This window comes from Gobio gobio (genome assembly GCF_949357685.1).
Source record: "Gobio gobio genome assembly, chromosome: 12".
In the NCBI taxonomy this organism is placed as follows: Eukaryota; Metazoa; Chordata; class Actinopteri; order Cypriniformes; family Gobionidae; genus Gobio; species Gobio gobio.
The window spans coordinates 19,333,896-19,355,159 of NC_137105.1; the positions used below are offsets into that span (position 1 = coordinate 19,333,896).

Genomic DNA, 21,264 nt, shown 5'->3' on the forward strand with positions numbered 1-21,264 from the left:
AACTGTGGACATGGGGTACTTTTTATCCCTATTTGCACCAAACCCATCTGGTGGGTTTGCTGCCATAAAATCTCTTTTTATAGTTTCATCTGACCATAGAACCAGGTCCCTTTTGAAGTTACAGTCGTGTCTGACAACTGAATATGCTGGAGTTTGTTTCTGGATGAGCAAGAAGGATTTTTCTTGAAACCCTCCCAGATGGTGCTGTAGGGGTTGTTTTATTTATTTATTTATTTATTTTTTGAATAAGACTCAACTAATCTCAGCAATTCTCCATCTGTGATCCTTGAACTCTCCTTGCCGTGCTTTAAGACAATACAGACACACGTCCTCTTCCAGGCACATTCATAACATCTTTAGTTGATTGGAACTTATGAATTATTGCCCTGATGTTGGAAATGGGAATTTTCAATGCTTTAGCTATTTTCCTGAAGCCACTTTCTATTTTGTGAAGCTCAACAATCTTTTGCTGCACATCAGAACTATATGCTTTGCTTTTACTCATTGTGATGAATGATTAAGGGAATTTGGCCTTTGTGTTTCCTCATATTTATACTCCGGTGAAACAAGACGTCATAGCTAGACAATTTTATGTTCCTAGTCACCCTGGTGTGCTAAAAAATGTAAATACTAATGGGAATATACTTCAGAGATATTTTACTCATAAAAAATTCTAGGGGTGCCAATGATTGTGGCCGACGTGTTTCAGAGAAAAACATTTATTTCATAATGTGATTTCCCCCGACTTTACATTCTTTTACTTTTTTACTTATTAGAATTTTGCTAATTTTTGGAATGATAGATCAAAAAGATAAACAATGCAGATTTATTTTTACTGACATCTTTGATCATATTTACTAGGGGTGCGAATAATTCTGACCACAACTGTATATTTCAATGTCAGTATCAAGTCCCACCATATATTTAAATAATTCGCCCCCATATTCATCTCATGAATATTGTTCAATGTGCTACACAGAAGTGCAAATTTCTCTCCCACAAGTTTTTTTAACCTTGAGGTCTTTAAGGTTAAGCTCTGAAACAGTGCATCTTTGTCAGTGTATCTTTGTAAGAAAGAGACATATTTAGTCTTTTTTAAAGAAGTAAATCATTTTATTCAGCAAGGATGCAGTAAAATGATTAAAAATGACAGTAAATACATGTATAATGTTTAAAAAGATTTATAGTTTTCAACATTGATAATACTAAGAAATGTTTCTTGAGCACCAAATCAGCATATTAGACTGATTTCTGAAGGATCAGGATGCTTTGCCATCACAGGAATAGATTACACAAATACATAAAATAGAAAAAAAGTTATTTAAAGGGATAGTTCACCCAAAAATGAAAATTCTGTCATCATTTTCTCCAAGCAGATAGAGCAACCATTGACCACCATAGTATTTTTTTCCTACTATGGTAGTCAATGGTTGCTCTATCTGCTTAGTTACAAACATTCTTCAAAACATATTTTTTCGTGTTGAGCAGAACAAAGAACCTCATGCAGGTTTGGAACAACTTGAGGGTGAGTAAATTATGACAGAATTTGGGTGAACTATCCCTTTAATATACATGTATTATTACTTACAATACAATATTACAGTATGTTTGTGTGTGCAGAGTTTGGATGTGAGTAAGCCCCACTGGATCCTGCGTGTGGTGAGTGACCGCAGCGAGGAAGAAAGCATAGAAGTGAAGAAAGACACTGAGAGACTGGAGGAGATCAGAGCCATGAAACTGGCCTGGGAAGCAGCAGAGCCCGGCAGAGCAGCAAAGGTACTACATAACTGAAAATGCACTAGAAGTAAATCAGCTCTGTGTGCTCAAACAGTTCTGCAGGTGTAAATAATTGGTTTGTTTTGAAGGCTCATCAGACCCGACTGCGCTATCTCAAAGAGCTGCAAGAACGTGCAGAGAGCAAAGAACCTGTCACAGCTGAGACAGGTTTACACAAAGATACAGACTCAAACATGCAATACAGTTTTATATGGGCATGTTTAGTACATGGCATAATATGTGCATGTGTGTATTTCAATGTTTGGATTTTGTAGACACACAGCCTCAGACCCAACAGAATGGAGACTTCACACAGAACGCTGACAAAAGTTATATTGATTATACACCATTTATCAGGTACAACACATATTATATTTATATTAAATATTATATTATATTATATTATATTCAAAGTTTTTAAGTAATCTCTTATGCTTATTAAGGCGTAATTTATTTTTTGAAAATGTATTTGATGAAAAATAGATAAAAACATTAATATTGTAAAATATTCTTACAATTTAAAATAACTATTTTCTATTTGAATATATATTTAAAATTTTAATTTATTCCTGTGATGGCAAAGCTGAAATTTCAACAGCCATTACTCCAGTCTTTAGTGTCACATGATCCTTCAGAAATATTATAATAGGCTGATTTGGTGCTCAAAAACCTTTCTTATTATTATCATTGTTGAAAACAGTTGTGCTGCTTAATATCTTTTATGCAAACCGTGATACGTTTTTTTCCTGCATTCTTAAATTAATAGAAAGTTCAAAAGAACGATATGTATTTTAAATAGCGCTGGGCAAATTAATGCGTTAACGCGGGCGATTAATTTTTTCAGTTTAACGCATTCAAAATATTTAACGCAATTAACGCAGCGTCCGTTTTTATATCCATTTTTGGCCAGTATTACATTATATGATCACGCTCTTATTCATGTAAATGCTTTTAAACAATCTAAGCGCGACAAAACACAAGAGAACGTACTGTCAATGTCCTGTCTGTGTGGGTGCGTCTCAAACGGCTCCCTAGTTCAGTAGTCAGGGCACTGATCAGGGAGTCGTCGATATACTGATTCACCACCTAGGAAGTTAGGGAGTTAATCGAGGGACACCCTGACACACACACACACACACACACGCCAGTCTCGTGCACGCATCAAGTTCTCTTTCGCTCTTGAACAAAAAATAACAACACAGAGAATTTTGCCAAAATGCTAGTTTTGTTGAGTATTCTCATATTAGGAGTCTTAAATTAGTTAAATAACGTTTTAAATGAACATGAAAATGAGATGCGTGTAACAGCAAAGTGACAGCAGCACTGATGATGTCTGTCATTAATGTTCATCAAAGAACAACGGGAACAGAAAATATTGCTTTAATGATGATTAATCTATATTTAATTTATTATTTATGCAGTTAAGAAAGGTGTTGATAACTTTATTCAATTTCTATGTAGACTGGCTGCGGGAGTAGGTACTACATTTGAATTTGAACTAACTTCGCAACCGTTAAAAGAGTATGTTCTATATAGTATGAATTAATGTAGTATGAATGTAATCCGGACGTACTACACCCGCCATTTTGTCATGATCATGTGACCTACCAGCGTCAGTTGCGTCCCATCACTTCCATTCATAAATCGTCTCCCGTGGCCTCATGGGATAATAAAATGTCCATTGTATGCACACTTCAGAATCTCGGCAGAAGTAGTAGGTCATCCGTATACTTTTCACCTACTCTTTTCCGAATACTATGAATTCGGACATACTACTCTGTTGGCATACTGTTTTTCGCATACTATATAGTAGAGAAGTATTCGATTTCTGACACAGCTTATGTCTAACAGGGAAGGCCATGGGTAAATTTAACATTTATTATAATGGGTTTATGTAAAGATTGTTAAGTTCAATTAAATTAAAAGTTGTTATTTTTTAAAGCCTAATAAATGTTGAAATTGGGAGCTTTCAGTTATACTTTAATGTAACGTCATTAATGTTTCATAGAGACATCAGTGATACTGGCCTTCATTCATAAAAAGATGCCATTACAACAAATATTTAAAATATGCTGTCTTTAAATTGTTTCTTCATTAATTTGGAGAGTAACTGAAATTATTACAGTATCAAAATATCAAAAACTCCAATGTTTTTTAAATTGCGATTAATCATGATTTATTACAGAAAAAATGTGATTAATTCATGTTTTTTAATCGATTCACAACACTAATTTTAAGTAGATTTTTTGTAACAATGTCAGTATTTACTGCCATTTTTGATTAATGTAATGCCTCCTTGCTGAATAAAAGTGTAATTTATTTCAAAAGAAAAAAAAAAGCCAAAATTTTGAACGTTAGTGTATACGTCCTTCTCTTACTCTCATTGTTTACCTCTTTTTGTTTAAAGGAAGTCTTTACCGCAGCCTCGTCTAAAGGATGAAGAGGTGGAGGAGGAGCAAAGGAGGGAACGCTCTGAGAAGTTCCAAAGTTTCCGTCTGATCTGGGACAATATTCTGGAACAGCGTAAACAGGAAAAAATTGCACTTAAGGAAATGATGCAACGACAGCTGGAGACTTGCGTTGGCTTTCAGGTTTGTGTGTTGATACTATAATTGCAGATCTACACCACACTAAACAAATGTTTTACCATAGTACTCTAGTCATGTCATTTAAAATATATATATATGGTGCTGAAATAGTTGCAAGGGAAAGCATTTTGTGTTCTTGTTATAGGACACAATGGATGCGTATCGGCAAAAGATGCTGCAGGCTCGTGAGGCATTCCGTTCTCGCATCCTCGAGGACCAGTCACATAAAAAAAAGGAGGAACAACCTACTGAAACTGTCGAACAGTTTGAGCTAGTGAAAACCCCTATTGTGGTCCAGTCAAGTGGACGTAGAAGTGGGGGCAAAAAGAAGTGATATGATTGACCACAACTTCATAGCATTAAAGTCAGTCAGTCAGTCAGTCTAATATTACACTTCTTTTCATTAAGAATATTGCACTGTCTGTCCTTTTTGAAAATATATCAATATTAAGATTCCTTTGTAGCAAGCGTATCCAGTTTGTGAGATTAGCATGCAGAGTCACCTCTCACTGTCAGGTTATCTTACTCTGTGATTCTTTATTTAAATGGTTACTGTCAGGATTGATTTGAGTAGCTCTGACGGATAGCCTGTCGCATAGTGGCTGATTTTGCTTCCCAGAAGACAAGGCAAATGTAGTTCTGGAAAATTATAGTTCCAACATTCTTGCTTATTGCTATGCTACAATGACAATGTAATGTGATTAAACAAAATAAATACTGTAAATAAACACTTGATAAATCTCGCAAAAAAGTAATTACTTTTATTATAGGAATAGATAACTGTATTAAGTGTGATATTATAAATTGTAACTGTGATAAATTATTGATTTTATTAATATTTTACCAGTGTGTGCGATATTTTAGGATCTAAAGTCACTCCAATATAATTTAAAACATCCATCTTTGCAATTTCAAGGCCATCTGCTGGTGGCCAGCGGCTTTTAGGTACAGTCTGTATATGATGTCCATTTCATGTTTTATTATAGCTGTGTCCCAATTCAGAGGCTGCATCCTTCGAAGGATGCAGACTTTAAAGGCCACGCCAGACCGAGCGTTGTTAAATGGGACGGTCTAGTTTACGGAGGTTTTCTCTTGTCGCCAACTGTCATCACGGCACCTGTTAGTGGGTAGCAAGTGAACATTTTGTCCTCAAAATTGATGTGTTAGAAGCAGTAAAAATGAGCAAGCATAAAGATTAGAGCGAGTTAGACAAGGGCCAAATTGTGATGGCTAGACGACTGGGTCAGAGCATCTCCAAAACTGCAGCTCTTGTGGGGTATTCTTAGTCTACTGTGGTGAGTATCTATCAAAAGCGGTCCAAGGTAGGAACAGTGATAAACTGGCGACAGGGTCATTGCCGGCCAAGGCTCATTGATGCACGTGGGGAGCGAAGGCTGGCCCATGTGGTCCGATCAAACAGACAAGCTACTGTAGATCAAATTACTCAAGAAGTTAATGCTGGTTCTGATAGAAAGGTGTCAGAATACACACTGCATTGCAGTTTGTTGTGTAAAGGGCCACAGACCAGTCAGGGTGCCCATGCTGACCCCTGTCCACCGCCAAAAGCGGCTACAGTGGACACTTGAGCATCAGAACTGGACCACGGAGCAATGGAAGAAGGTGGCCTGGTCTGATGAATCATCTTTTCTTTTACATCACGTGGATGGCCGTGTGCACCAGGATGCACTATGGGAAGAAGGCAAGCCGGTGGAGGGAGTGTAATGCTTTGGGCAATGTTCTGCTGGGAAACCTTGGGTCCTGCCATCCATGTGGATGTTACTTTGGCACGTACCACCTACCCAAGCATTGTTGCAGACCATGTACACCCTTTCATGGAAACGGTATTCCCTGGTGGCTGTGGCCTCTTTCAGCAGGATAATGCGCTCTGCCACAAAAAGCAAAAATGGTTCAGGAATGGTTTGAGGAGCATAACAATGAGTTTGAGTTTGAACAAACAAGTCCGATCCTTGGAGGCCCCACCTCACAACTACAGGATTTGCTGCTAACATCTTGGTGCCAAATACCACAGCACACCTTCAGGGGTCTAGTGGAGTCCATGCCTCGATGGGTCAGGGCTGTTTTGGCAGCAAAAGAGGGACCAACACAATATTAATATCGCTGTAAGTTCACCTGGGTCCATTTATGTACATAATAAATAGTATAAACTATATAAAATTGCAGCTTAGTAAGATATGTCAACATTTGAACCGCTTTAAAGTACATTTGTATAATTAAATATTAAAGTAAGTTGAAACTCAGTACTTACAATTTCATTTAAAAAAAAAATCCTGTCATCACCGGTACGCAATGAATTCTGGGGAAGGCTAGGCCGTGAAGGATCTATCCCTTATATCCTTTATTGCCCGGTAAAACGAATGGCGTATCTTGAGGCCGCATTTGAAGGAGCTTTCGAACTTGGAACAGAAAAAAAATAATCAGAATCAGTATATTAAATGCTGATATGTATTAAACGGCAGGAAAAACTGAGTGCCCACATACATAATGCTGAACTTACAGCCTTGGGATGCAGCTTATGTGTCTGTGGTTTAAGATGTGTGTTAAGGACCTCATGAAATGACTTGATGAGCACATTTCTCTTTCCTGTGTTGACATTTTCTATTAGAGCAGGACATATTGAGAATCCCTTTTTAATAGCCAATACGCATTAGTTATGTTACTGCCATGAACCACCATTGGCTACTTGCTAGTCAGTTTCAGGTGGTATTAGGGAACATTCTCAATGTAAAGAACATTTGATTTGCCAAAAATTGCATATTGCAGGATGAGTTTTGGATCATTTTCCAGGAACAGAAAGCATATGAAAAACATCAGTTTTGATTTTATGGAGTCCTTAATTCAAAGGTGAAGGACTGCTTTTTTCTCTTTATCAACATGTATAAATTGATGCAATAGTTTCCACTTCATACTAATGTGCGAGACGTTCTGAATCATAAAGAGCGAGTGCCCTCAGTTGTTGGTATGATTGCAGTCCTTTGTATTTTCTGTTTTTGTAGGGGTTTTGGGATGTCTGCTCCAGGAGATATTATTCCAATTCAGTTGACGTTAGAGCATTACTCACAGCCACTCGTAAGATGTCTCTGCTCATAAGGATAATTGAGGTTAAATCTTTCTCTCTGTCCATTTTCTCTCTCTCTGTTCTGTTGTTCTCTCATCCCTAAAACAAACACAGACACGCAAACTTGAGTTGGGGTGTTTTTCTCTCTGTCTGTAAAGCAAAACATCTGAAGTAATGTAGGGTCAGGGAGATGTGTGTGTGCGTGTTCCCTGTTCTCCTCAGTTTGCAATCTGTTCTCTTACAGCTATCCCAGCCCTCACATCCCCAGAAATCATACAAGGCAGCTAATCCACTAAGCCACAGACAGAATTTACACATCCAGTCACAAAACGTGACAATCCAGTCAGCTCCACATAAGGTATGAGAAAGTACTTGGGGAAATGCACAAGATTTAATTCTAGTCCCTGTGTGCCACACACCACAATAAAGAATCATTAGCCAGACGTGGCCTATTATGGTTTATGGCACTGTAGAGATTATACAAATAATTAGATAAACTCAAATATGAATTGTAATGTCGTACCACCATAATGTTTTTTCCCCATGTCTTTGTCTTCTCATACTTTGAAAAGAACTGAACAAGGGCAACAGTGATTGACTTTATATTGGATTCTGTGTCACGTTGGGCTCAGTGAAGGTAAGATAATTATGCTTTAATGCAAATCGAAAAAAAAAATGTTTTAATGGAATATTGCACTAGTTGTTATATATGATTTGTTCGTGCACAGTTTTATTATTTTAATGGGTGTGCCCATGTAATCTTTATTCAAAAACTTTCCTTCCCGCATGCAACAACATCTCTTTTCTGATGACGTGTTTACTGGAGTGAGGGCGGGACAACCTGTCACTCACATGAGATCACAGCAATAGCAAACCACTATGGTCCAATCAATTACCGATAGATTTTAAGTCCCAAAATTAAGTCCCAGCCCACCTTTTTCCTTGCTTAAGAAGCATTTCAGATATTATGTCACAATAGGGAAGAAAAGACTAGTGCAAATTGACTTTAATCCTGAGAGACACAAAAAGACTTTGAAAGATAACTTTCTCAATTAAGACATTATCAAATAATAACTTTCCACTAAAGGATAATTGCATTAATCCCAGATAATATACACCAGTAATGTGTATGTGTGGTGCACAGACCCCCAGGGCAGTAATAAAACACCTAAATATTCAGGTGAACCTACACCAATATTAGTTTATGAGATAAATCCCTGCTGTTTATGTAATGAGAAAATGATTGTGTGCTGACAGCAATAAGACAGAAACGCCATCTGCAATCGTGCATCATCTGGGTTCATGATGGGAATTTCTGTACAGACTCTGATAACACACTCTGAATGACAGCAATTAATTGAGAGGGTTTCATAACTGCATTTGTAATAGCCTAAAGCAGCATTTCACTCTTGGAATTTTGAAAGGGTGTTTGCACTTTTAGCCCTGGGATATGAAACCATGTTCCGGTTCTGAAGCAGGTTAGAAGAACTGTATTTATGATAAAGATATACAGATAAGAATCGATGCGGAGTTAGACCTCAATGGCCAGTTGTTTAGCAACAGACAACCAATCATAAACCGTACAGCATTTGCCTCATTATATCCAGGCACTCAAACCAGTTCAGCGGAAAATCCGCATTATAGGTGCGTTCATGCCATGTCATAATTACGTAACTATTCTGACTTGTAAAAAGCATTCACGTGATCGTAGAACTCGTAATTTTCTGAGAGCTACAACATTTGTACTACGTATGTGACCGCTGTACCACATGACCACTGCAGATTTAGGGGTTGTTTACACGACACCGTTTTCAACTAAAAATGTAAAAATTATACGTTTTGCCATTCATTTACACAAAAACTGCATTTTGGGTGCCTGAAAACACAAAGTTTTGAAAGTGGTCTCCGTGTAAACAACAAAAACGTGAAGATGATGTCATGCACATGCGTATTGAATGTTCAGTCTATAGTGTTTCTTCGCCATCTAATGGCCTGGCAGCAGAATACAGCGTTTTTTGCAAGCGGCAACCTCCCGCAGTTTCTCTTGAAGCCTATATGGAAGTGACTTAAACTGCAATTCATCGACTGGCCACTAGGGCTCCAGAAGGGAGCAGAATCTCATTGAGCCCAATGTTAAAAGGCCCAACTTTACAGCAGAACAAAACATGTTTACAGCCTGGTACAAATTGTGGTTTTGGTCTATACAGCTAATTTTTGGGGGGTGAATTTTTATTATAACTTATTCGTTTACATTATATAAAGCCTTAAAGTTCTGCATAATTAAGGGCGTGGCCACTTTGAGTGACAGGTGGATAGCCATTTATCTGCTGTCTGTTAGTCATTGCGTCACCTCAGCTCTGCCCACGTCCCGCCTTTTTGCCCATTTTCTGTTATCCGGGAGTGGCACGCGATTCCGGGAGTGGCACGCGATGACGCACTGCCAAGATGGCAACGGCCAGCTCGACCCTACTTTACACTTCAAAACTGGCCATCAGAATCCTATGGGTGACGTAACGGACACTACGTCCATATTTTTTTACAGTCTATGGTTTTTTGAAATTTTTGCGGCTCTGTGGGTCGACAATGGTGCGTCTGTACATGGAAAACTTCAAGAAAAACTTTAAAACTCTAAAACGCTGTATTCTGCTGCTAGGCCATTAGATACGGTGGCCCAGTAGTACACAACACAACGCAATATAAAAAGCAAACATAAGTTCACAACACAACGAAATCAAGCCACAACACAACGAAATCAAGCCACAACACAACGAAATCAAGCCACAACACAAATAAATCAAGCCACAACACAACGGAATCAAGCCACAACTCAACGGAATCAAGCCACAACACAACGGAATCAAGCCACAGCACAACAGAATCAAGCCATAACACAACGAAATCAAGCCACAACACAAATAAATCAAGCCACAACACAAATAAATCAAGCCACAACACAACGGAATCAAGCCACAACTCAACGGAATCAAGCCACAACTCAACGGAATCAAGCCACAACACAACGGAATCAAGCCACAGCACAACAGAATCAAGCCATAACACAACGGAAACAAGCCACAACACAACAAAAATGCCACAACACAACGAAAAAGCCACAACACAACAGAAACAAGCCACAACACAACGGAAACAAGCCACAACACAACGGAAACAAGCCACAACACTACGGAAATGCTCCCAACCACTCGGGGGCACCCGGAGCGCGGTAAAGTTGCCACTGTTCTATAGAATCGGCAATCTTACAAAGATATCAATACCACAATTAGTTTTAACAGTATGTAGGCTAACCATTGTTTGTTGACATTAAATATTAATTCAAAATCACCTACATGCATTATAGCTGCATATTTATGCTCGAGAATGCTTTGACCCGATACTACGGCGCTAAGGGAACGTCTGCTAATTCCACCAAGTTGTTGAAACGTATAATTTGTATTAATTAAAATTACTTTTAACATTTAAAAACAAACATGTTCAAATTCCACAGCTGGATTCTATTGGTAAAACTGACTTAGTAATGCACAACACAACATTGGAAGAAGAACAAAAAAATAAGTAAATTTAATTAATACATATTATATGTTTCAACTTGGTGGAATTGGCAGACGTTCCCTTAGCGCCGTGGCAGCGGGTCATCAAAGCATTCTCGAGTATAAATATGCAGCTATAATGCACGTAGATGAAGTTTGAATTTATATTTCATGTTGATATACAATTGCACACTTAAAACTGATCGTAGTGTTTAAATATTTGAAGACTGGCGAATCTATAGAACAATGCAAGGAAAACTAACTTTACCGCACTCCAAGAGTCCCCTAGTGGTCGGGAGCATTTCCGTTGTGTTGTGGATTTTTCGTTGTGTTGTGGCTTGATTCCGTTATGTTGTGGCTTTATTTCTTTGTGTTGCGACTTTTTTGTTGTTTTGTGGCTTGATTTCGTTGTGTTGTGAACTACTGGGCCACCGTAATACGATGGCGATGAAACACTATAGACTGAACATGTACTACGCATGTGCATTTTGAAACCCGTTTTCAAAAGTTTTCAGGCATCCAAAATGCTGTTGTCGTGTAATTGAACGACCAAAATGCATAAAAAACTTTACGTTTTTAGTTGAAAACGGTTCGTGTAAACAGCCCCTGAAGCATATCGTTGTCGTGTAAACTTGCCCTTATTTTGGAGTTAATAGTACAAGAGAAATGTACAAGTCCGAATCCGAGGACATTAAATTTAATTATGGTGTGAACGCAGCCGATACCAAACACTAATCCCTATCCCTAACCTCAACAACTGAAATTAGCTGTAGGGTGGGGAAATGGTTTGGGGAACAAAATATGCTATTTTGTCTCGACGTTTTGGGGAAAAGTTTTTAGAAAACCGTAGTATAGGGCTCGAGACATTGCAAAAGGAGCAACACATTAGAACAATGGTCAAACACGCATGTTTACATAGAAAAGCAAGGGGAAAACCGCGCAGTTGAATGTAAATAAAGCGCTCTGTTCTTACGCAACGTGCAGTTGTTTAGCAGCAAACAACCAATTTTAAACTTGACAGCATTTGCCTCAAAATATTCACACAGTCAAAGCAACTTTTTCCGTTTTGTTTCATTTTACCATTTGAAAGGATAATCAACATGTTTTGAAGGGATAATCGACATGTCAAACATTGATGGAAAACGTGTTAATTGGAGTAAAGAAAAACCTTTATTCTTACATTTTATGGTCCAAAAAGTCTACTCCGAACAAATTAAATGCTACAGTCCGGAATATGTCCAGTTAGTGATTCTGTTTCAGCTGTCTTCCGTGTCTTATCACCCCTAGTTTATGCATCTTTCTAGCTAGGAGGAATCGTCAGATAATAGCCTAACCTTAAGTGCACCTTAACCACAGAAACATAAGAAATGGGAAGAGAGCAGAGAGGTTGTCTCTCCCATCAGACTGAATTATTGACAGCTGTCATTTAAAGTTGTCTAAAACCAGGGAGGTGTTTGATGAGTCTGGTTGATGGCAATGATTTGTGTAGATGTTAGAGAATGCCCTTATACGGTGCCATTTGCCATCTTTATTGTGCTGAGATGCTATTGACAGGAAGCCCTGAAATAGTTTTCTGACTTGGCCAAGAATGAGGAGAGCTGAGAGAACAGAGGTCTCGCTGGCTACCCTTATGGTGCAAGCGGAAACTGTAGTAGTATTATTTTAAACCCTGACAACACACAAGGCATGGCAATCACTTCTCCTCTCTTCATCACTTTTGTGCTTGAGATTTTGTGGGAGTTTTTAGAGTTGTGTTTGAAAAGTGAAGACTTACTATAGGTCTTAAGTTCTGTTATAGCTTTTCTCCTAAATGAGATCCAAACTTAAAACACCATGATAGGATGTTTCTGTAATAAAATATCTTCCTCAGTTTGGACCATATTAAGACAAATGCTCCAAATTAGAAACTCTGGACACATCAAAAATGTAATGCTATAACTAGCATATTTCTGACTCCAAATTTGAACTTATCGTTTCAGAGTGACCCTTCAGTCAGTTACAGGAATTACAGTGGAAACGGATAAACATAGCTTATTGTATATGAATACTTATTTAAATACTTAATTCATAAAGCTCATGACAATATGCCCTTGTATTTCCTGTTATTTGAAATGGTCTCCTTTAAATTTAGCATAATTTCTCTGTCCTTCTGTACAGCTCCTCCTCCAAAGCTCAAAGATGGGTGTTTTGTATCATTGCCAGCAGCCTGCAGTTTAGTCATCACAGTGAGTTCATCTGTATGTGTGTGTGTGAATGTGTGTGCTGAGAATGGTTGATGGGTGTCTTATCGCATCTGTTGATTATTCCTGCTGATAGCAGATGTGTTGCAATGAGTGCAAATGAGACATCCTCTCTCTCTTCTCTCTCTTAATGTTCCTTCTTGTAGCACTGACTTTTAGATGTCAAGCCTGTACACCCACACACACATTTGCCTATATATCTAAATGGGAACATTCTGTACCATACTGTATATTTCTATCGTTTTCATGTAATTATAACTACATTATTTTTCCGAATGAAGACCTGTCACCTGATTTCGGAAACTCAAGGAAACTCACCCACCCCCTACTGATACACTTGCAAATACAAAACGAAACCACCCAAAACAAAAATGCTTTGCTTGAAAATACAGTATTGGAGGAGAAATCCAGTTTCCGTAAGTCTTCAGGTCATCATAGGTCACAGTCTCGGCCTCAAACGTCATGACCAACGTCCAATTAGAAACATTTAAGAAGTTTTGAAGTTGCCATCTGGTTGGTTGAATTCTACAGCATTTACGGGAGATGTGTGTGTTGCGTTCTTTAATGGTCCGCCTGGAAACAGAGGCGTCATTGCTAAACCCCCTCTTGGAAGAAGAAAACTGTCATGTTTACAACTGTGACTGTGGCTGCATCCGAAAACTTAGGCAGCTGACTTGTTTCTTTGCTGCCTTATAGACAATGACTCTGCAGGTAGCGTTTGCGCACGAAGGTACCTTTAGAATTTTGGACAGACTTTTGAGGCAGTGTAACGGTTTAGTGATCTACAGCAAAATAGAGAGCTTCGGTGTGAACTAAACACATATTTAATTACTGCTGTAGTAATTTATCGCTATAAATGACATCAGAAATTGAAAGCGTTGGTCAAAAATCTGTCACAGAATGGAAACCACAGGATTGAGGGATATCAAAGGCAGCGAAGAATACATCTATGCTACCTTCAAAAATCGATCAGATGAAGGTATTTCTGGAGACAGGAAGTGAAGCTAACATTGCATTCGGATGTGCTTTGATGCCTTCCTAACTTGGAATGTGTCCTCCGAAGGCAGCATTCTTAAGCTTACGGATGCAGCCAATAAGTGCTTAATCAACTAAACTAGATATTTAAAAGTATGGGAAGTTCACAACATACACTCTAAAAATAAACAATTACAAAAGTATACCTTTTAAGGTACAAGCCGTCATTGGGGTGGTACCCTAAGACAGTGGTTCCCAACCACGTTCCTGGAGGACCCCCAACAGTGCACATTTTGCATGTCTCCTCAATCAAACACACCTGATTCAGGTTATCAGCTCATTAGTAGCTACTCCAAGACCTGATGTGGGTGTGTCAGACAAAGGACACATCCAAAATGTGCACTGTTGGGGGTCCTCCAGGAACGTGGTTGGGAACCACTGCCCTAAGAGTACATTTTTGTACCTCTAAGTAGAGGAAAACAATGGTATAATTGTACTCTAAGGACCAATCGTGTACCTTTAAAGGTACAGTTATATGTTTTGTTCCCCAAGGAGCAAAATTGTACCTCCACTGTACCTTTTTTTCTGAGAGTGTAGACTCCATATAATAATAGGTCCAAAAATAGGTCCAAAAGTTTTACACGGCAGTGTAGGGACATTGTAGGGACATCAACTTTACAATTTCACACGCATAATCGTGAATTATTCGCATCAATCACATCCAAATATATGTATGTATATATATACAGTATATACATGCAAATATTTCTTAAATATATACACATGCATGTGTGTGTATTTATATACATAATAATTATACACAGTACACACACACATATATTATGTAAACACAAACTTTTATTTTGGATGCCATATTGGAACAATAAAAGCCAGTCCGTTAATATTTGAGCAAGTTGACTGTGCGTCTGCAATGCTCATGTGAAAATGTTAGGACACCCTATTGAATTTCATGTTTTTTTGTATCAGGACATAATAAAAAAAATCTGGTCCTAGGCAGGTCTTAACTTAACTTAAATAATACCTCAGATGAACAACAACACTTGACATTATTCCAGAAAGCAGGTTATGTGACATACCCAGGTATGTTTAAGAGTAAGTAAGCGGATAACCTTAACTTTCGGTTCCAGAGCAGGTTATATTCCAGGGTTAGTTTGCTTAAGAGGTATTCAGATGTGTTTTATATAATTAATGTTGTTATTAATATAACCTAATTTGTTTCAGTTATATAATATACAATATTATATATTAATTCTAATGAATTAGAATAAAAAATTAATTCAAAATAAGTTTAAATGTTAATTCAATTCAATCCTTGATAGAGAGCTTAGGATCACCACCAACACCTGCCTCTGCATTGACTTTACACCGGATAGTTTTACAAACTTTCATCGGAGACAACTGCTCAATTTAAGATTGAACAATGGTCTGGGGAGTCTGCTTTGTATTTTCTACATACATAACGTGATAAACGAGCATAAATTAAATCACTCTGTACGCAATTGGAAAGTCCTTCAACCAATCAGACCACAAGAGGTGTGATCAACAGGCAACGACCCATCGCTTCTTTATCCGTCATCGTGTCAAACCCGCCAACAAAGTGTAATAGAAGCAGTAGAAATGAATGTACAGGTTTCCAGACTGAGTTCCAGGGCGAAATCAAATCGCCGGCAGATCAGGCTGGGTTTTACACAGTCTAATTCACTGATAATCCGCTGCAGAATGGGGCCGAACCGATTATCTCCCGCCCGGGCCTTCATCCTCCCATCCCGCCAACATCTGGTGCCGTCGTGAGCTGTACGTGAGTGTTGTCTTGTGTGCTTACGGCAGTTTTCCCGCGAGTGGGCGTGGTTTTGACGCCGTCAGCGGACACACCGACAGCGTTTGAATGCTGCTTATTTTTTCAAGATTTTGATAAGCTATTTTATTTACTTGGCGGATTTTTTTATTATTCAAATTTGGCTGGGTGGTTAATAACACATTTGTCTGTGGTGTAACAAACTCAGAACACGTGTTTAATTTTGACTTTACAGGGACTTTAAAGTTCATGATGGGGAAAAAGATGGGTCAACTATGGCATATCTGGAAGGGTTGCCAGGAGAAAGCCTCTTCTCTCTAAAAAGAACATGGCAGCACGTACAAATTGCATCTGAACAAACCATAAAACTTCTAAAACAATGCATATTAGACAGATGAGACCAATGTGGAGCTGTTTGGCCATAATGCACAGGGCCACGTTTGGTGAAAACTAAAAGAGCATGTCAGCACAAACACCTCACACCAAAAGTCAAGCATGCTGGTGGAGGGGTGAGGATTTTGGGCTTGTTTTATAGCCACAGGACCTGGGCATCTCACAGTCATTGAATCGACCATCAACTCCTCTGTATACCAAAGTATTTTAGAGTCAAATGTGAGGCCATCATGAAACCGGACAATGATCCGGATCACCAGCAAATCTACAGCAGAATGGCTGAAAAAGAAAAGAATGAAGGTGTTGCACTGGCCCAGTCCAAGTCCAGACCTCATCCTGACTGAAATGCTGTTACAAGAGCTGTGCATAAACAAATGCCCACAAACCTCAACAAACTGAAACAGTGTTGTAAAGAGTGGACCAAAATTCCTCCAGAATAATGTGAGAAACTGATAAATCATGCAGAAAATTATTACTTAAAGTTATTGCTGCTAAAAGTGGATCTACAGGCAATTGAAAGATAGGGTGTCCCAACTTTGTCACCCATGGTTTTTACATCTTGACTTTATTTTTGCTAAAGGATTTTATATTTTCCAAATTTTAAGACCTGCCAAGCACTAGATTATTTTTTATTATGTCCTGATACAGAACACCATGAATTCAATAGGGTGTTCTAACATTTTCACATGACTCTATATATCTGCAATAGAAACTAAAGATTAATTCAAATATAATTTAAATCTCGGCGGTTTCACAACCAGAAGCTGCACAATGTTGTGGCATCATTGATTCTTACTGTGAGTCGGTGGGCACGCCGACGTGTCTGGAGCGGTCTCTACATATATCTATGTTTTCACGGCCCTAAACATGATGCTGAACAAAACAAACTGTGATTGGCTGCTTTACATGTCCGTCAGATGGTGTCTGGACGGTCCTTGGACAATGAAAGCTGCTATGGAGTCCATACCTTCTACCGTCAGTCTCAAGGTCTGGCTACGCGAGACTATGGGTCCCCATGAGACAGAAATATAATCGATAATATAATTACAAGGATAATTCACATAAAATTAAAATTAAAATTCTGTCATCATTGACTCATGTTGCTCCAAACCTGCATGACTTCCTTTCTTCTGTGGAACATAAAAGAAAACATACAATTAAAGTCAGCGGGGTCCAATGTTCTTTGGGCCCCAACGATCTTCAAATTATCTTTTGTTCCAGAGAAGAAAGTCAGACAGGTTTGGAATGATATAAATTATGACAAATTTTCATTTTTGGGTGAACCGTCCCTTTAAACATTATTTTGTACATCAGGATGTATTTTTTTGCAATAGTGGCTGAAAATATTACTATTTCTCAAAATTGAAAACTCAGATGCCTTCTCAGTTCATTAAGATGCTGTTGATGCATTATTTAAGACAGTGATACACAATCAACATCTGTTCATGAAACAGATGAAGTATGCTGACTGAACTGGCATTCATATGGATGAATAGAACCAAGGTGGCTCTTTTTGAAGATCTCGAGAATGAAAAACGTAAAACATTTGGCAAAGTGATCACATTCGGGATTCATGTTAGGAAGCTGTGCCTATTTAAAACATGAATAGCTCTCATAATGCATTTTGCTAATGCCTTGTGTTGTGTGTGTGTATGTGTGTGTGCGTAAATGTGTGAGTTTGTTATTTTAGTCATAATGATGTCCCTTTAAAGCCATGTCACATCCAACTCTCTGCCTGTAGGATTAGGGGTGGATTAATTTGAATACACTGTTTCTTATAATACAGTTCAAAATTAAACACACTTTACATTCCCCTCAGTTTAAACCCCTGTGTTCAATCACAGAAGACAGATATTTGCATATTGAAACACTTTATAAATTATTCATAACTTGTTAGAGGTCATCAAAACAAAATAATAATGACATGGCCTTTCTGATTATGAAATAAAGCACACAATCGCTGTGTAATCATCATGAGCTTGAGTAAAATAGGTGCTTGGTTAAATGAAAGGGGTGGGGCTAAGTATGCCAAGGGGAAAGGGACATCTAATTAGATTGGACAGGCAATTGACATCATAGGTTGTAATGAATGCAGTTTCTGTGGTAATTCTGAGAAAGATATTGCTGTTAATTTCTTTCTTTTTTATGAAAAGTTTGTCAGTAGGAAGAAATAGGGAAATGAATAGTAATGTGTGTGTATGTCTAATTAAAGGCACAATATGTAAGATTTTTGGATTAAAATATCCAAAAAACACTAGAACAATGTTTTATATTTATTTTTTATATATTATCCCAAATGTTTCCAAGAATGTTTAAATCCAGAGAAATAAACCATTTTAACCATGTCTGTGCATCGCCTATCAATGACATAATACCCGCGTTTCCCTCGATTTCCAGTTTATTTTGTAGAAACACCAAAGACTCTTTAATATATTATGTCTTTTATTAGACAGGTGAGCAACTGTTTGGATACATTCAATGACAGAAAACAAATTGTTATATAGCTCAACACAGTTAGTCTTTTTGTTTAAATCTCGTTTTCTTGATTTACCGCAAGTACCATGTTTTACCATGCCTAATATCTAATATCTAACTTACTGCAGTGTGTAACAAGTGCCTCATAGTAGCCGGCGAGTGAACGCACAGAGTAGCATTATAAGATAACTTTCAACACACTCAAATCATGTATCTAACAGGCACGTGCAGAGGGGGGGAGGGGGGGGGAGGGGGGGGGGGGCTTTGGGTGCTCGAGCCCCTGCCCTTTTTCAAAATGAATCAAAAGTGCCCCTCTCAGACAAATATCAATGATAATATCGTGGTCATAAATGTGATTATTATAACATGACATTGATGACAATGTATACAATAGTAACGAACGGCTCAAAAGTCGGACAATTTCTGTTGAGGCGTTGCCATAACGCGTTGCTATGGGTTGCGTGCGTTTTGATTGATTGCTGATTTTCCTCTGTTCGGAAGCGGCTCTCGAGCCAAATATGGTCCTTTCACAGAGTGTGTGGCCTCGCGGGAAAAAAAGTAAACCAATATTTTTTTTCATTCATAATCAGAGCTAATGTGTTGATTTAATTACAAATCTATATATTATATATTTTAAAGTATTACACAATTCACCAATGCGCGTTTGTCATGTATATACACCAACCAATCGTGATCTGGCAAAGCAAGTTCAACTTCCATTGGGCGATGTGAAGTGGAGCGGTAATTTTCTGTTCTTATTCATAAATCGGTTGAAAATTACATGGACAAACGAACTAAAGTTTCGGGCTTTCGGTACGGTGCGCGCATGTACCGAACGGTTATGAATGTAATCGATAACAGTTAACAGTCGGCTTGTTTAAAGCGCGGAACACACTTCAATCCGAGTTCCCACACGAACATATTAAGTATTCAGTCCATTTTATCACGAAATTTAAACGATAAATGCCATTTTAACGCTCTATTATGTGACGTGACAGAGAGACGCGTATCAGTTCAACTTCAAGTGGCAGCGCGCGGCGCGCGAGTGAACGCGATCATCTCTTCCTAAAGAAATGAATATCTAAAGGTATGTTGAGGATACATTACAACTTATTGAAACGTATCATATGTTGTGTAATCGCTCCATCGGTGTTTCAACCGCGGAAAGACAATAAAACAGCTTGTAAACAATGTCATGTAGAATCACATTTACCTCAGAAGTCATTCAGTGTCCACAGCTGTGAGTTCACTAGAGAGATTAACTCTTCACTGAATACATGCACTATATTAGCCTATATATTCATTATATTAGCCTATATATTTTCATTATATTCCACTTAGCCTGTTAGTGATGTCTTGTTTATTTAATGTATGTTTAAATAAACCTGTCATGAAAATTACAGCCACTAAATTATTATATTTCAACAACGAGTTGGAGAAAAAAAAATAAATAATTAGATTTAGATATTAATGCAAAAACTGCCTTATGTGAAGCTTATGAGTGTTGATTTTTATATCTAAAAATAAATAGCAAATTAATTTAGGCTAATAGTTTGGGCTCTGTTGTTAATCTTTAATAGCAATATGTAGCCTAAGGGCTCCCTATATAGTTTACAGCATTATCTTTAAGAAACTTTTAGTTATAACTGAATTAATTTAAGGACAGACACAAATTTTTTTTTTCATTAAACCACTGTTGAATAAAAATTAATAAAAAGCAATTTTGTAAAACTGCTGTACCGAATCCGTAGCAAACCGTGACTTCAAAACCGAGGTACGTACCGAACCGTCAGTTTTGTGTACCGTTACACCCCTAATATATATATATATATTTACATATTGCCCCTTTTTTACATTTGAGCCCCTGCTTCTGAAGAACTCTCTGCACGGCCTTGGTATCTAATATGATAAAACAGCGCTTACCCCACGTACGCATTACCAGAAGAAGCAGATATAATAAAAATGCGGCATAATAATTTAAAAGTTCCACTGCTCTTCGCTTGTCTCTCATTAGCAATCGTTCCAGTGGCCTCGTTCCACTCCAACAGCTTTCATTCCCACCCTGCTTCATTCTACAGTAACGTTAATAAATCTTTAATACATTAGCTCATCCAAAAATATATTTATTACCCTAGCACAGCAACTCTGTGGTAATTATAACATTTTAAACCTACCTTTTTATTAAACACTTCACTATATAATAAAATGATGGTGATATGATGAAATAAAGATTTAAAGCCACAATATGTAATTTTTCGCCGCTAGAGGTCGCTTATTCAAAACAAAGGTGTAGTTTGATGACGCACTGATTTTGCTGAGCTTTTATTATGCTGCAGACAACCGCTTCCGCTTCTTCCGCTCATGCGTATGTGGCGTA

At 38.0% G+C, this 21,264-nt stretch overlaps 1 protein-coding gene across 1 annotated transcript in view; it reads left to right on the forward strand.

The window, feature by feature from the left end:
- The window catches only part of LOC307135669 (androglobin-like), a gene marked incomplete at both ends in the record, with an annotated part of 47,977 nt that extends 43,279 nt beyond the window's left edge, over positions 1-4,698 (forward strand). Inside the window, 5 exons of the mRNA XM_079832241.1 lie at positions 1,621-1,776; positions 1,866-1,944; positions 2,052-2,133; positions 4,184-4,367; positions 4,510-4,698. Of these exons, the coding sequence (XP_079688367.1) occupies positions 1,621-1,776; positions 1,866-1,944; positions 2,052-2,133; positions 4,184-4,367; positions 4,510-4,698 (690 nt within the window). The remainder of the gene's footprint in view (positions 1-1,620; positions 1,777-1,865; positions 1,945-2,051; positions 2,134-4,183; positions 4,368-4,509) is intronic.
- Positions 4,699-21,264: the final 16,566 nt, after the last annotated feature.